This window comes from Apteryx mantelli, chromosome 6 (assembly GCF_036417845.1).
Source record: "Apteryx mantelli isolate bAptMan1 chromosome 6, bAptMan1.hap1, whole genome shotgun sequence".
In the NCBI taxonomy this organism is placed as follows: Eukaryota; Metazoa; Chordata; class Aves; order Apterygiformes; family Apterygidae; genus Apteryx; species Apteryx mantelli.
Window position 1 is genome coordinate 19,014,016 of NC_089983.1, and position 15,423 is coordinate 19,029,438.

The 15,423-nt window shown below is 41.2% G+C and overlaps 1 protein-coding gene across 2 annotated transcripts in view; it reads left to right on the top strand.

Moving 5' to 3' along the window:
- STAT1 (signal transducer and activator of transcription 1) overlaps nucleotides 1–15,423 on the top strand; it is a 26,860-nt gene continuing 11,437 nt past the window's right edge. Inside the window, exons 1-15 of one of the 2 annotated variants that reach the window (XM_067298936.1) lie at nucleotides 1–50; nucleotides 2,134–2,262; nucleotides 2,882–3,026; nucleotides 4,339–4,437; nucleotides 6,202–6,297; nucleotides 7,098–7,176; nucleotides 8,567–8,658; nucleotides 9,275–9,426; nucleotides 9,703–9,861; nucleotides 11,091–11,183; nucleotides 11,679–11,738; nucleotides 13,005–13,034; nucleotides 13,118–13,211; nucleotides 14,113–14,154; nucleotides 15,054–15,137. In XM_067298936.1, coding sequence (XP_067155037.1) covers nucleotides 2,135–2,262; nucleotides 2,882–3,026; nucleotides 4,339–4,437; nucleotides 6,202–6,297; nucleotides 7,098–7,176; nucleotides 8,567–8,658; nucleotides 9,275–9,426; nucleotides 9,703–9,861; nucleotides 11,091–11,183; nucleotides 11,679–11,738; nucleotides 13,005–13,034; nucleotides 13,118–13,211; nucleotides 14,113–14,154; nucleotides 15,054–15,137 — 1,353 coding nt within the window. In that variant the 5' untranslated portion in view covers nucleotides 1–50; nucleotide 2,134. Of the gene's footprint in view, nucleotides 51–225; nucleotides 1,552–2,133; nucleotides 2,263–2,881; nucleotides 3,027–4,338; nucleotides 4,438–6,201; nucleotides 6,298–7,097; nucleotides 7,177–8,566; nucleotides 8,659–9,274; nucleotides 9,427–9,702; nucleotides 9,862–11,090; nucleotides 11,184–11,678; nucleotides 11,739–13,004; nucleotides 13,035–13,117; nucleotides 13,212–14,112; nucleotides 14,155–15,053; nucleotides 15,138–15,423 lie in introns of those variants that run through there. The other variant, XM_067298935.1, reaches the window with a different exon arrangement.

Consider the following 15,423-nt stretch of genomic DNA (forward strand, 5'->3'; position numbering starts at 1 on the left):
GGCACGGGGGGCTGCCGCGGCGCACAGCTGGAGCGCAGCCTCGTCCCCGAGTAAGTGCGGGCGGCGCGCGCGGGCGGGTGGGGGGCGGTGGCGGCGGCGCGCGAGGGCCAACGACCGCGGCGGGGCCAACGGCCGCGGCGGGGGGAGGGGCGCCGCCACTGCCCCCCTGCCCTGGCACCCGGCCCGGCCCGGCCCGCAGGTAGCCGGCGGGGACAGCTGCCCTGCGCCCGGTCCCCTATCCGCGAGCGCCCGCTTTCCTGGCGATCAGCTGGGAAGCCAGAAACGATACTACAAGTGAGTCGTTACAAGACAATTGCAGCGGAGTTAGGCGTTGTTAAAGTTCAGCCGACACGGAAGGAGCCTCGAGCGCGGCCCTTAGCGAGGAGGCGAAGCCCTGTCGCCTCACGGCAGGACCGGAGCTGCTGCTGGCAGTACACGACCCGCACAGCTACGGAGCAGGAGCTGATCTGGGGAAGGCGCTTCCTGCCAGACCCCTTTTCCCCAGAGATGCACACGGATGGCGGTTGCATCACCTTACCCAGGGGGAGATGGAAGAGCAAAGCAGGCTTTCCATCCTCACGCACCCCACTTGTCCGCTTGTCAGCACCAGGCCGAGCCCTCTACCCCACCAGCCTCGCTCATGGTTTCTCCACAAGCGGTACAGACTTCCTCCGCACTTCTTCAGTGTTTCCCTGCTCGAATCTCCAAGGATCATATTTGCTACACTATCACATTGCTCTTTAACCCCCCTGTTTGGATGGTTCTTTGCCAAGCTTCCTAAGCCCTTTTTCAGTTTGGTTGCTTTAAGACACAGGAGGCTTGGAGTATCTCATGGCTTTCTTTAAGCCATATAAAAAGTAAGGAGAAAAAAAACCCATGCATTTAGATACACCATTCCAACTTTCCTCACCAATATCATGCTTTAAGTGTTTGCCTTGGTGCCACTACAGTGTATTCAAATTAACTGCTGTGTTACCTATAATTGGAATCCAAAGAGTCCCAAAGCCCTTACTTTAAACATTGTAACATTTTTACCTCAGCCTTGCTTCTCGCACAGACTACATGCAACACAGCAGCTGAGGGATCCGGCATACAAACATTAATGTATTTGGCCGCAGCCTGCATATAAGGTACTCCTTCACCTCGGAGGGTGCACTGTTCTTTGGATAGGTCTTACCACCTTTTCAAAGAGGTTACAGATGCAAGCGGGCTTACACATCTCCACCTCAGCCTGGCATCTCTTCCCTGGACATATCTTTACCTGCCACTACTGCAAGACACTAACCTGCAGCCCAGAGAGGAGGAGAGAACTGCTTTGCAGAGAGAATCCGTACATCAGAACTAAAAGCCATTCCATAATAAAAGCATTAACTGTACAGCATGGCTTCTCCCAGTCATACTAGTTAATTCTAGATAACTCATGTCTACTGCAGAGAAGACTTGAATTTAGCATGAAAATCTGATTATAAGAACTAAAGCATAATATGAAGAGAACGTTTCAAATACTTCTCCATTTAAAGCAACCTGAGGTCCAGACCATTTTCAGAGCAGGTAAGTGGGGACACATATAGTACCTGAAAGTGAGCCGCTAGAGGTTTCTTTTTCCAGTCATTCTCCTCCCACCTCTGTGATCAGTGGGGAGTATATCTGCACAGACAAAATGGGATCTTGATCCTGCCGAGTACAGGCATAGGGCACACAGCTACTCGTACATGTGTATGAGTACAGGGGTACACCCCCGTAACAGGGCCTAAGGAAGAAAGAGTAGGGAATAGTAACTCCACCAGTACCCTAAGTGCTGTGAACAGGGATTCAAAGCAAAAAAGAAATGCAAGTTTCCATAAAGTGTGATTTAACTTTGAATTATTTTTTATGAAATAGCATGGTGACTGTCTTAATTTGCCTTTTTTTTATTATTATTATTAAAACAGGCATGGAAAAAGTTGTATTCAGTTTTGATGATTAGCTTTTTATGTTACATCCGAAAACAAAACGTGTTTTTGTTTGCTGAAACACTTTTCCTTCCTGCTCATCCAATTTTGCCATTTTTAAATAAGAACTTTAAATGAGTGACTTTTCACAGTTCAGTCCAAATATTAATCATTTACGTTGATTTATTTTTTTTTCCCTCAGGATGACTCAGTGGTATCAGCTGCAGCAACTTGATTCCAAGTTTTTGGAACAAGTTCACCAGCTGTATGATGACAGCTTTCCTATGGAAATCAGACAGTACCTGGCACAGTGGCTGGAAAACCAAGACTGGTAAGCATGAGGGACTAGTGGTGATACCACCACTAGCAGTTGGCTTTCGGGTTACATGACAAGCAGTGGTCTCATGTGGAGTCACAGGCAGCAGAGAAGTGTTGGGGAAGCAAGCTGCTAGGTAAACCTTTGCTGGTAAGAACATTCAGTAGCTGTGTGTCTGCTACTCTACGTTCCCATCCCTCTTCAGGGCTTTCTAGAGGGGCCTGATATCTAGACTAAATGTATTATCTCATTTTTCCTTTGATTGGTCTGTCATGGAAACAGTCTCTCACTGTTTGCTGGCTTTGAACTTTGGCCAAGATGTCTATGGAGTGTCTTCTTGTAGGTCTGTGGTACAACATGCACATGCATCAGATTCACTTTTGGCTTCCTGATGCTCATGGAATGGGTAAATGAAGTTAGACAGTATGTGGCAAGAATACTATAGGGGAAAACACAGCATTTCTGAATCACAGAAGATTAAGTTAAGAGGGAATGGAACTGGATTACATTTACAAGTAATTCTTACTGCTTGCAAACTACTGGAGTCAGAGAGAAAAATATATAGTACACTACTTTGTTTCTTGAATACCTGTTGAAAGTGTATTTAACACAAGCATACCTTAAATTATTCTAGGGAACATGCAGCCAACAACGTATCTTTTGCTACGGTGCTATTCCATGACCTGCTGTCACAACTTGATGATCAGTTTAGTCGATTTTTGATAGAAAACAACTTTTTGCTGCAACACAACATAAGGAAAAGCAAACGTAATCTTCAGGTACGCCTGGGGCATATGCCTGTACATTTGCTTAAATTGTTTCGGTCGTACAATTGGATCCCTCTAAGACTACCTTGATGTGAGATATTTTTGCAAAGTGTTTGTGAGAAACCTAATTTAAGTTGTCAGAATTTAAATGTTACTCTGTTTTGGTTTTTAATTGTATACAGTTAGAAACTGTATCCAAGAGCTGTAGAAATAAAAAGTTGTACTTTGGAAGGTATTTACTCCATGTATTTGGCAGCGCTTCTATAAATGGAGTTTCATTTACCTTACCCCTTCCCAGTCAGTTTCCTCAGTAGTCTAGTAAGTCTTTGATGCAGCAGAAAAAACACAGGGGGAAGCAGGGGAAGAATTTTTTTCCATGTAACTCTAGAATCACAGTTGATAGCAAAGGACTTGTGATGAGACACCACTTCTGTGCGCCATATTGTACTGACAAAGAACAGGACCAAAGCAGTTTGTAGAGCATGGCACTGCAGAACACATCCATAGTTGATTTCATTATTTTTCCTTAGCTGATCTTCCCCTCCTGCCTGTTCTTTATAAGCCTGCAGAAGGAGCTACTGTAGGGCTCTGTACCAGAGAATCTTCCACAGAGTCACCTTTCCTGCAGCCTATTCCCACACACCTAGCTTATCCTCACCACAGATCACCTCTGGGGAAGTGTTTCCTGAGGAGGGTAGGAGAATGCAACCGCACTGTGCTTATCTGATTATAACTATATACACCAGCAATGATAAAGATCAGTCAAGAAGGCAGGGACAGCTCAGTGATTCCTGGGGCAGCATCATCCTGGTCAGGGTAGTACTCAATCCAGAACACATTTCAACCTTGTGTATGTAAAACACTGTTTCCAGCCTTGGCCCTGTTCATAAGCAACAGCAAACTTTTCTCCTTCACGTGCCTCAGCAAGAGCCATACCTGTCAAACTAGAGCAACAACCCTTCAAATCCAGCAGCTACACCTCAAAGGAGCGGAGGGGTGGCTGTCAGGAGAGGATGAGCTCTCGCTATGGCTATAGGGTAGTATCTCCCTTCTTCCAGACACAGCTGTTTACCATTGTTTTGTGTTGAGTCTCATCTCTTTTTATGCTCATGAAGTAGAATAGCTGGCAAAGTAATGCATTATTTTAAACAGTGAGAGCACATTGCAGCTGTTGCACTGCCCATAATCTTAGAAGACACTATGACCTGTGTGTCCCCTTGAGGCTTAAGTAATAGTCACTTGCTAATCTTTTTACCAGTCAGTTTGCTCAAGGACAAGAGATTCAGGGTATGTGTGTTTAACAACAGACTGTCTCTAATGTCAGGATCACTTCCAAGAAGACCCAATACACATGGCAATGGTCATCTACAACTGTCTGAAAGAGGAGAGGAAAATACTGAGCAGCGCCCAGTTGTCAAATCAGGTAATTCAGTCCTGGAATAGCTACCGCAGTTGTATCTGCCCCTTCTATTGCTGGAGGTGAAGGGAACAGAAAAAAGACTGAAATAAGCAGCAGGTCATCCTCCCTCTGCCCAACAACTCATGTTTCTTAAAGACATGAACGGTATGAATAAACAAACATTAGTATGCACCATTTGCACAATGTGGCTTGTTTGAGCTGTTTGAATCATTTGAAGGGGGAAGGAGGCAGGAAGTAAATTTTACTCCTTTGAGTGATGTAAAAGCTAAGCTGTTTTTCCATGCTATTGTAGTATAGCTTGATGTGCCCATCAGGTTTTGTTACAATTTAACAAGTAGGGCTTGCCTTATCTCTCTAAGAAGCTTTTAGCTTTTCCTTCTTCTGCATTTTACTCCCAAATTTACTCTGTATTGAGTAGCCGAGCCTTGGTACTTCTCTGGACTGTCTCTCTGGAAAAATGATGCAATATTCTTCTTCCCAGTTACTTCTGAGTATTTCTCTCATTTCTTTTTTAAGTGAAGTCCATTTCATTCCTCTAAACCATAGGTAAAGCCATATTATCCTCTGCCCTCATCTGTTCTGATGCTTCATCTTTTTGTTTTTCAATAAAAAAATTTGCAGTTGGGAAAGGCATGCAATCTATATAGCTAGATATAATCCACTTATGTAGAAATAAAATAATGATTGGCCAAGCCCGTTGAGTTTTGATACTGAAATACCTGCCTTTATGACACATTTTTGGCCACATGTTGTAGGGAGTGGGGAGAGTACTTGGTAATAAGCTTAAGCAAGGGAGCTAATGCAAGTGTTCAAAATAGCTCTTTAAAAATGCAGCTCTGGCAAAGCCATTCCCAGATACTTTGCAGCTGCAGTGCACCTTGTTCTGCTACATGACACAAAGCCCACACAACTGCCATGCTAGCATGCAAGGTGTTCAGGGGGATCAAAAAGGGAAATAAATACTCCTCTGCTGTGCACTTATTTTTGACACTAGGTACAACACCACACCCTACTTTGCTTTTTAATAAAGTTACTCATTTCCCAAAGCTGAGAAGATAAAATGCAAAGTAAGCACAACTATAAGCATCATAAAAGGAAAGGCCCAAATGTTAGAGTATGCTTAGATTGCTTTAACAGTCTGACTTAAATCTATGAAGAGGGACCTTGCCCAGTTTATAGAAGTAAATTCTTTAGATTGCCTTAGCTTAAGGTAAAGAATTAAATCAGAACAACCCTTAGAAAAACAGGCATACCAGATTGCCCTGCATTGGAGGAACAATGAGTTTCTAACATATCAGGTTACCCTATTGCCTTTACGCAGACCTGTCTAGGTTCTTGCTCTTATCCTGTTTCTCCCTTTTTCCCCTTACCCTCTATGGGCATGTCTTACATTTCATTTGGATGTGATTCAACTTTCTCTAGCAAGGTTGCTTTTTCCTTAAAATATATTTAGAAGTTACATGAAGAAATCAAACAAAAGAATGAATTTGTGCAAAGAGTAAACAATTTTTTTTTTTTTTTAGCATTGTTATGATAAAAGCATAACCACACAAAAGGAGTTTTTTAATCCCCTGTGTTCTTTGCAAACTCACTTGAACTCAATTATTTTACAGTGCAAAATCTTGTTATGAATTATCAGAACCACCATGCTTTATTAACCTATTTATCAACAAAAGCCACTAATCTATGTTAATGAGAAAAATACATATTTGCTGTCACTGTTCACCCTGGTATGACTTTTGTTGTTGCTCTGCTTGCGTCCCCCAGATGGAAGTGGGGAGCATACAGAACACTGTGATTGGGATGCTGGACAAACAGAAGGAGCTTGATGCGAAAGTTAAGGCTGTAAAAAACAGTGTTATTGTAAGTAAAGTCAAATTAGGACTATATTTAAAGTAGCATTTGTCAATTCATAAATGTTTAAAACTTTTGGTGTATAAAATTGACTTTTAATGGCAAGTAAAAATAAGATTAGAGATAATTGGTTTTCAACTTTATCACCAGTGAACGTTTGAAAACAATAAGTAATTATTTGTCAATAGCTCAGTAGTACAGATGGGGCTTTTACTCATCTGACTATTTTAGCAATAGCAAATAGGATTCCTTTTTTAAAATGCTTTCTTGTGCTCAAATTTTGGCAATGAAAACATTTTTAGCCATCAAATACCAGCATCTGAGGAAAAATTCTAAGAAATTATATACTGACTTTGTCACTGTTAACTAGAAACTAAATTTTCAGTTAGCATATAGATAGTTACTGTCTACAGAACAAATAAGGTGATGACTGGAAGCTTTCTCCAAGCAATACTTGAGCATATAACAGTTTGTCTGAAATGCTAACTGCTGGCCCAAATGTTGCCTTCTATAGCCTAAGTTCTCCTAAATTCTGTGGAACTTATATGGCTAGACTCTACAAGAGCTTTTCCATATTTTATTATAAACAGATTTTTGTTAGCAGAGAAGAGGGAAGGTGAATAGGAGGCAGTTAAGTTTAGGGGCATTTCTTATTAAGGAGTTCCAGGAAAAGATGTTACTGTAAAACTGGAATTCATCTGCATAAATAACCAGCGTTAGCCAGTTCCTAACCAGTTCCTAACCAGCAAAAGTCTTGCATTATATTAAAATGTTAAATAATCGTGGCCAACTTGATTCATGCTTTATAGGATGTGGAGCAAGACATCAAGACATTAGAGGATGTGCAAGATGAATATGACTTTAAATGTAAAACCTTGCAGAACAGAGGTGAGAATTTTATACAGGACAAATCCTATTGCATGCACTTGATAAGAGTAACTCTGCTGTCTTATGTCAGGAAACTAAAATTAGTGATAAGCAGTCAAACTTACTGATCACATCCCTTCTTCATTAATTCTGTTTTATGCTGAAGCTTAATTCCTGAAAATGTGTTCTCTGTGTCTATTCTTATGAGAAGTAAGAGAGCCTGTTTGTTAATACAGCGTTCATTTGCACTTTACATCCCTTTGCTGCTAGAAATAGCAAACCCTATGGACTCTGTGACCATTCAACCACACATCTAAATAGTTAAGTTTAGGTTTCTCTTTGCCATCTTGTTTCACACAAGCCTTCCCACTTCAGGTTTTGTGGATCCTTATCTACCAAGAGAAGCACATGCAGCTGTATTCAACACTAGTTTCATTATATAGATCTGTCTCTAAACACTTCCTTGGCTAAAATAGAAAATACCTTTCTGTGCAGAAACCTCACATGCTTCCTCTATGCGAGGAAAAACAAACAAACGTTAGTTTGAAATAGTTAAAGGGTCCTGCATTTCTATCCCCAGAGGAATCTAATCCTGTGCCAGGTAAGTTAGTGGGATTTCTGGTGACACAGCTGAGGTTCATTATTTCTGTTTCTGACAACTCTGTTCTAGAAAGGTTTCAGTTTCCAACACAAGTTAGCAGTTGGCTAGCCCTTAGCAGACATGTTTGGAAGATACTAGGAGAAGCACTGACCTCAAGATCTTGCCCTCTTTGTACCTGGGGGCAGGTAGCACTTCCATGGGACAGTTAAGAGCCTCTGACATAAGGTCAGTAGTCAGCAGAAGCAGTAGCTAGGGAGACTGTATAGCAGCTCTCAGGCTGGCCTAACCTCAGGAGGCTGTAAATACCCTTCCTTGAAATAACATTTAACTTTAGTTGCCCAGTTAAGTGACACGAATGATTCATGTTTGAAGTCAGCATGAGAACAAATTTCTGTACTGTGAAAACATACATGTACAATCATTATTTTGAACTGGGTTCTTGGTATCAGGAAGAAGCAAACTCATGTCTTAGTTATTTCACACACACAAAAAAAAGGCAAAAAGCTTTTGCTTTGCATTAGTATTTGAGGTGTAATCGCTGTCCTTTCAGGGGAAAAGGGGAATAAAAAAAAATCTAGAAGGCAGAACTTCCACTCTTAAGCTTTAAAGATATGCTTCAGTTGACGTTAGCCAGTTAGATCCCCTTCTCTCAGCATTTCCCCTACCCCTATTTCCCCAAGGACATGACCCATCACACTCCTCACTGCAACTGCAGGCCCTCATGGAACTCAGTCTCATCAGGCGTCCTCTGGATTTTCTGTACAAACCTGTAGAGGTGCTTCGGCTTTACAATTTGAACTTATTTTGCAGAGCATGAACCCAATGGTGTGTCACAGGAGGAATATAAGAAAGAACAGATGAATCTCAAGAAGATGTTTTTATTACTTGACATCAAGAGAAAGGTAGCGCTCTAGTTTTCTTTCAGAAGTCAACAGCACTTCATTTCAAACATGTTCATTTTCAGTGAGTTGACATACCAATTTATATAAAGAGAAAAAGCTTGTTTATTGCTATTACTTGAAGCGAGATTTCACCCTTTGCATTATTACTGAAAATCTAGAATCACTTTAAGCTGTAGTGTTTCTCTTCTCCTAGCAGCCTTACTTTATCAAATACTGTCAGGTAAAGCTGAGAGGAAAAAGACAAATGACAGGAAAAAGACAAATCTCATATTAGTCATGTTCTTGAGGGAAAAATGGTTAAAAAAAATTATAGCCACATTAGAGTTGAATGTGCTCACTAATGTTGCAGTACTCAAATCTAGAGCAAGAACTGGTTGATCCAGTTATCCACTTGGAGGACACGTGGGCGTGAGATATTAGCTCCTCAGAAGTCAGTGTCACTAAAAATGCATTATTTCTCCGTTTCATCCACAAATACTCCAGGTAAAAAGGAGGACTTAGGAAACATCCTCTTTTGAGGATAGCTCTTACTTTGAGGTCCTTGCAAAGTTTTGCAAGACATGGTTGTTCTTTATGAAGTATCTATATAAACAGATGAATCTCATATTCTCTGTAGGAAGTGGTGAACAAAATAATACAGCTGTTGAACACCACAGAGCACACGCAGAGTGCTCTTATTAATGAGGAGCTGGTGGAGTGGAAACACAGACAACAGACTGCATGTATTGGTGGCCCCCCCAACGCCTGTCTTGACCAGCTACAGAGCTGGTAAGTCTCCAGTCAGCAGCTGCATTGGGCAGGAGCTTTAAAGCACGCTAAGAAGGAACACCAAATCTGCCAAATGTACTGATTATTTATATTGTGCTTATCTGTTTTGTCATAGCATAACTTCATTTCAGTGAATTTATTACCTCACCACATCTCCAATAAGCAAGGAGTGTTCTCTGTGCACCATGTAGTCCTTAGGGACAGTCATCTGGCCAGTGTACCAGCATTATTAGAATGGAAAAACATGCTAAAAATAATAAGACTATGTAATTGTAGGTTCACCATTGTTGCTGAAAGTCTACAGCAAGTTCGCCAGCAGCTCAAAAAGCTTGAGGAATTGGAGCAGAAACTTACCTACGACCCTGATCCCATCACAAAAAACAAACAAGTTCTGCAGGACCGAACATACAGTCTTTTCAAACAACTGATCCAGAGGTAACAGACAAGAAGGATCATTTTGTCATTGTGTAAATAAATGCATGAAGAGCTCCTTCCCTTCTGTTCCCTCAATATTTCAGCACACTAACTTTGCATTTTCTGAGGTTTTCTTCAGTTTGTCACAAAAACTGAACTGAATGACCATTTTTGAGATTTACCCTGTAGGCCTATAGAAAAGGTTCACAATCTGTCATCATTTAAGTCAGTATGAGATCTGCTACAACATACATTGATAACAGGATCAGACTCCTAGTCTGTTAGTCCATTTCTTCCTTTTGGCCCCAAACCTGCAAGGAAGCTCAAGTAAACAGAGGCAAGAAACCATCTACACCAAGCCATGCCCAGGATAAATATGCACTAGACTCTCCATTGCTTTGTCTCTTGGCTCATCCTCCTTGACTCCACCATAGGGAGTCCAGCTCTACCTCTCTATAGGCGCTTTGATGCAAGATAGTGTAGCTGGTAGACGCCCCACTTAAGAGTCCCCATCTGTAAATACACAGTAGGCAACAATCTGTGCTGCAAAAGACTTGCAAACTAGCAGACAAGAGCAGGGGCAAGGGCTTATCTACAATAGGTAACCCCCCTATGTGGGGACCAAAACCACTAGAAACTAAAACTTAGGCTATATAAGTCCCATTCAAATGCTTTGAGTACTAGTCTTCAGTTGGAAGACACCAGGCAGTTTTTCAACTAAGTTAAGAGGAGCATTGGGCGCATCAGAATAGGTTAACATCAGGAATTCATGTCTCATTGGGGATAGCTAGCCCTCATCAAATCCCCTGCTAATTCATCTAGGTCTATGTTGCTAACAAAGCACTGTGTCACAACATTATACCTGTAAGAGTTTAAGGGGTGCCAAAAATGGCAAATGAAGTGATACTCCTCACTTTCAGATTATGCTAGTTACATCACAGTATTTACATGCCATTTGATTTCAGGGAAGTTTGAAATAGCACTCTTCCCTCCCCAAGCCATTATTGTATTTAGAGAGAGGGGAAAAAAAAAAAACCCTTATGAAATCATTTATCCTTTCAGTATTTTTAGCCCTATTGAAACAAAAGCCAAAGAAATCCATGCATAGACATTGCAAAGATTGAAACAATGAATTGATAAAGTGTACAGTAGTATCAGTAAGTCACCTTTATTTAAGTTTATTTTGTATGTAATTTCTTCTTCCTTAAAGAAAATAGTAGTAAATGTTCTGTCATCTGTTTTTTCCATAGCTCCTTTGTGGTGGAGAGGCAGCCTTGCATGCCAACACATCCTCAGAGGCCATTAGTCCTGAAGACTGGAGTACAATTTACTGTGAAGTTGAGGTATGTTTCCCCTTCGCCATTTTGTGGTAAACCTTTCATTTCATTGACTTCCTATAGCCAAGAGGCTTGCACATCTTATGTGGTGGGCTAATTGCCCAGGTCGGGACAGGCAGAAGGGAGGTGCCCTGTGGCAGGGGATGCCTTCTGTCAAAGCTTAATTTGCATTTAAGTTTTTACCCTTTACTAGGATTTCAGAATATTGAATATATGACAACACAACCAGATAGCCAAACAGGCACGTGCAGACCATTCTGTCATGCAAAAAACCAACTTATTTGCCAATCTGTCTCTATCTCTAGGCAAGGAAGCAGGAGCAGTATCTATGGGCCTTGCTAGTTTATTCTGTCATTACATCTATATCATCTTGTATAGAGCAAGCTTGGGACCCATATATGGCAGCCTTGAGCTGTACAGTTTAAATATAACCTGTGATAAGCAGAACTATAAAAGAGAAGCTGTTTTGCAGTTGCAGTCATTTTTTTTTTTTCCTTCCAGATTGCTGGTGAAATTGCAGGAGCTGAACTATAACTTGAAAGTGAAAGTTTTGTTTGATAAGTACGTTGCATTTTTCTCATGCCTGTGTATGCTAATGGTAAGCAGTCCCTGTGCTGAAAAATCCAAAAGGCAGTCATGTTTTAGTGTTGGAGCTGGCCAGGAGCATGCTGGTTCTCCATGGCAGCAGGTACACCCTCCCCTCTACTCTCCTTTAGAGACACCAGCCCAGAGCAGGGAAGGCCTCAGCTTCCCGCCACCAGCTCCGCTCAGTACCTTTGTGGAAGGGAGCTCAGTGCCTTATCAGTCTGGACACAGAGTAGCACTTGGTCAGCATATGCACTGCAGACCACTTTTCTTTTCTATGGATGTTTCACTCAGGCTAGTACTAGCTGAAAGCATAGCACAGAACTCTGCTGTTTCCAGTCCCACAGAGCTTCCCTACTTCTCAGTTGCTTCTCAAAAATATCTTTTTAGACAGCCTCTAGTGAGGAATCTGGCTATCCTAAAGCTATCTTTGAGTTAGAGGCACAGACTAGCTCCCTTAAACAACGTTTGACATACTCTCAGTTAGTGAAAACTTGCAGTTATCTAAACAGACTTCTACCAGTGCTTTGTAAGCAAGTTCACCTCTTTGTAAACAACACAGAGAAGATGAATTCAACACTTGTTTTAAGAGGCCAGGGATGAGGAAGGACACCTAACAGGCTCTCCAAAATCACGATGGTGGCTGTAAGATCATGAAAGGGGTTTGTGCTTTTAAAAAAGGAGGTGTTTTTTGCCTTCTGATTTGAGTCTTTAGGGGGCATTGTTTACTCAAAACCACTCTGGGGCCCAGAAACTTGCATGGGAGGGTAGGGTTGGGGAAGAAAAGAAATTCTTACAGGGATCTGGAAGCTAAGGGTTTGAGAAATGCATCAGATAATTACGTAACTTGGTAAAACTCAGAAGTGAGAGAACCGATTTAAATGATGCAGTAATTTCTTCAAACTGTATGAAAGCAGGTTTGAAAGGACATAGAGAATGACTGTACTATATCGGTTGTTTCAGGGCAGAATTACAACCTGTGTAGTAAGAGAACAGACTTACTTCCATAAAGCCACCATAGCAAATTTTAAGCCTGAGTAAAGATAGCCAATGCGATGCAATGTTTGTTTTGACTGCCAGAACTGATTGCCTTCTCTTTTGCACAAAAGAAAAAAAAAATTTTTCACAGAAGCATTTCACCAGTTCTCAGCTCTGTCAGCTACTAAAACAAATACCCATACTCTGTCTGCAGAAGTTTTAAGAGATTAATTTTTTTTTTTTTTTTTTTTTTTTTTTTGACAGAGATGTAAGTGAGAAGAACTCGGTCAAAGGGTATGTGGCACCGTGTTTTGACATATTGTTGGGTACTTTCAATGCATTTGAGATTCCTAATTCTTTTTCTTCTCTTTGTGAAGGTTCAGGAAATTTAATATTTTGGGAACAAACACAAAAGTAATGAACATGGAAGAATCTACTAATGGAAGTCTAGCAGCAGAATTCAGACACCTGGTAGGGGGATTTTTTTTCTTTTATTGCCACATCCGGTTATGCAGGTAGAGGGTGTGGTAGGAAGATAAATTTTTAACATTGAAGTCACTATTTACTTTTGTATTAGAGGACGTGTGAAGGTTTCTCTCCTTTATTCCTTTTTCTTCCCCTTTTTGAAGTCTTCAGCTTGTTCTAATTGAGGTAGTATTACTGTTTGCCTTTCTGGCCATATTTCAGGGTCAAAAGTATTTGCTGTTGTAATGTCTACATTGTAATGGGTTCCTTGCAGGAAGAAGAGATAAAGAAGCCTAGAAATACTGGTTTGGGCTCTTCAGAGGGGGACTCACGGGTAGGAAAGTTTGGTGTAGCTTAAAGCTCTTCAAGACTGGAAGAGGAAAATTGCATAAGGAGGGGCTGCTACAAGAAAGTCTGTGCTTTCAGCAGACTATGCAAAACTGTTGCAAGCTAGTTAGATGGGTTGCGTCATAACAACTGGAAAGGAACTTGCATTTAGTCCTGAACCAGCTGGCATGGAATTCCCCCTTCCTTTCATTGTCCAGTACAGTCACTAACAACATCCAGAGTTTATTGTCAAATTCAGAGAGGCGCTTTGATAAACCACTATTTCATCCGAACCTTCCTGATTTCACTTGCTTCTGTTCCTGTAAGGCCTCTCACACAAAGGCATTGCATCATAAGGCTGCAGTATCTATTTTCACAGCTGAATGCTTAATAAAGGATAGTGGTTACCTATAGTTTAATCCTTTGTCTTCCACAGCTTGAAGTCTAGTAGGTTCAGACACTAGAGCAGCAAGTTTCCATCCAGTTAAGCAACTAAGGCATGCAAGCATTTGCATCCCCTACCCACTTTCATGTGCAGCTGAAGTAGATGAGCAATTTATTTTTTGTTTTTTGTTTGCAGCAATTGAAAGAACAGAAAAATGCAGGAAGCAGAACAAATGAGGTAAGCAGCACTTTGTTGGTAAAACTTCTGCATAATAACCAAAAAGGCAATTAGCACTTAAGACAGAGCTCAGCTCAGCACCATGAAGAAACACACAGGATGAGATATTAATAGTAGAGGAGCTCAGTACTTCTAGGAAATGATCTGTCTGCATAGGAGCCATCCAGAAAAGGGAACTACTGCCAGAACGGTATCTCCTGGACTTTCCCTCACTGGCAGCTAGCTTTAACCGGACTTTCTGCCAATGACAGATTTTTCTGTGGCTTCTGGACAGCAGCCATAAAAGGGATGCCTAGAGAGTTCCTACTCTAAGAGGCAAACAGTTTGTAGGAAGTTACCATTGTCTCTTGACTGTGACCTGTAAACTTTCTGAAGGCCAGAGCAAGGGGTATCCCAGAGCAAGGAGTCTCTAGAGAAGTGAGCATTCCTCATGCTTGGGCAGAGGAGGTTTTGCCATGATGAATTCCTCACCACCCCATATAAACAGACTTTTTACCCCTGGAAGTTCTAGTAGAAGGTTAAATATCAGGGTACTGATAAAGCATCTTGTTAAAAGGTAGGCCGGAAGGGAGAGAAATATATTTTGTCTAATTTGGGAGACTACTACATAAAAACAAACAAAAAAAATCTCTGCCCTGTGATACCTATTTTAATTCCTTGAAACATTCATTTGAATGTCTTGGGGAAGAGGGATTCATAGGGGACTTAATCTGTATCAATTATCAGATGCTAAAGGGAACAGTTTTGCAGTACTGGTTCGGCTGAAATAATGAAGTAGGACTGCAGCGTTTGTTTCTGAACAGTATTTAATGCAATATTAGGAGGAGATAGTAAGGCTACCATCCTCAAACAAGCATTTCAGATTTTTAGTTAATTTTATGATTTTTCTTTCTTTAAAGGGTCCTCTCATTGTAACAGAAGAACTTCACTCTTTGAGCTTTGAGACGCAGCTGTGCCAGCCTGGCTTGGTAATAGATCTAGAGGTATGTCTTAAATGAAAGGCAGCTGGAATTAACCTCCTGTATATCATTCACTCTGAAGATCTAAGTTTTTTGGGGGGGTTGTTTTGTTTTAAAAAAAGACTTGTATATTAAGCACTTTCAGTTATTTCCAAATGCACGGATGACACTTCACAACGTCTCTGTATAGCAAGAATGCTCTCCAATCTCTGTGTAAGCAGCAGGGGAATGTGCTTTGCAAAACATCTGGTAACTAACCCTGTGTTTTGAGTTCTCTAGATATCAGTTTACATTTATTTCAGAAGCAGTA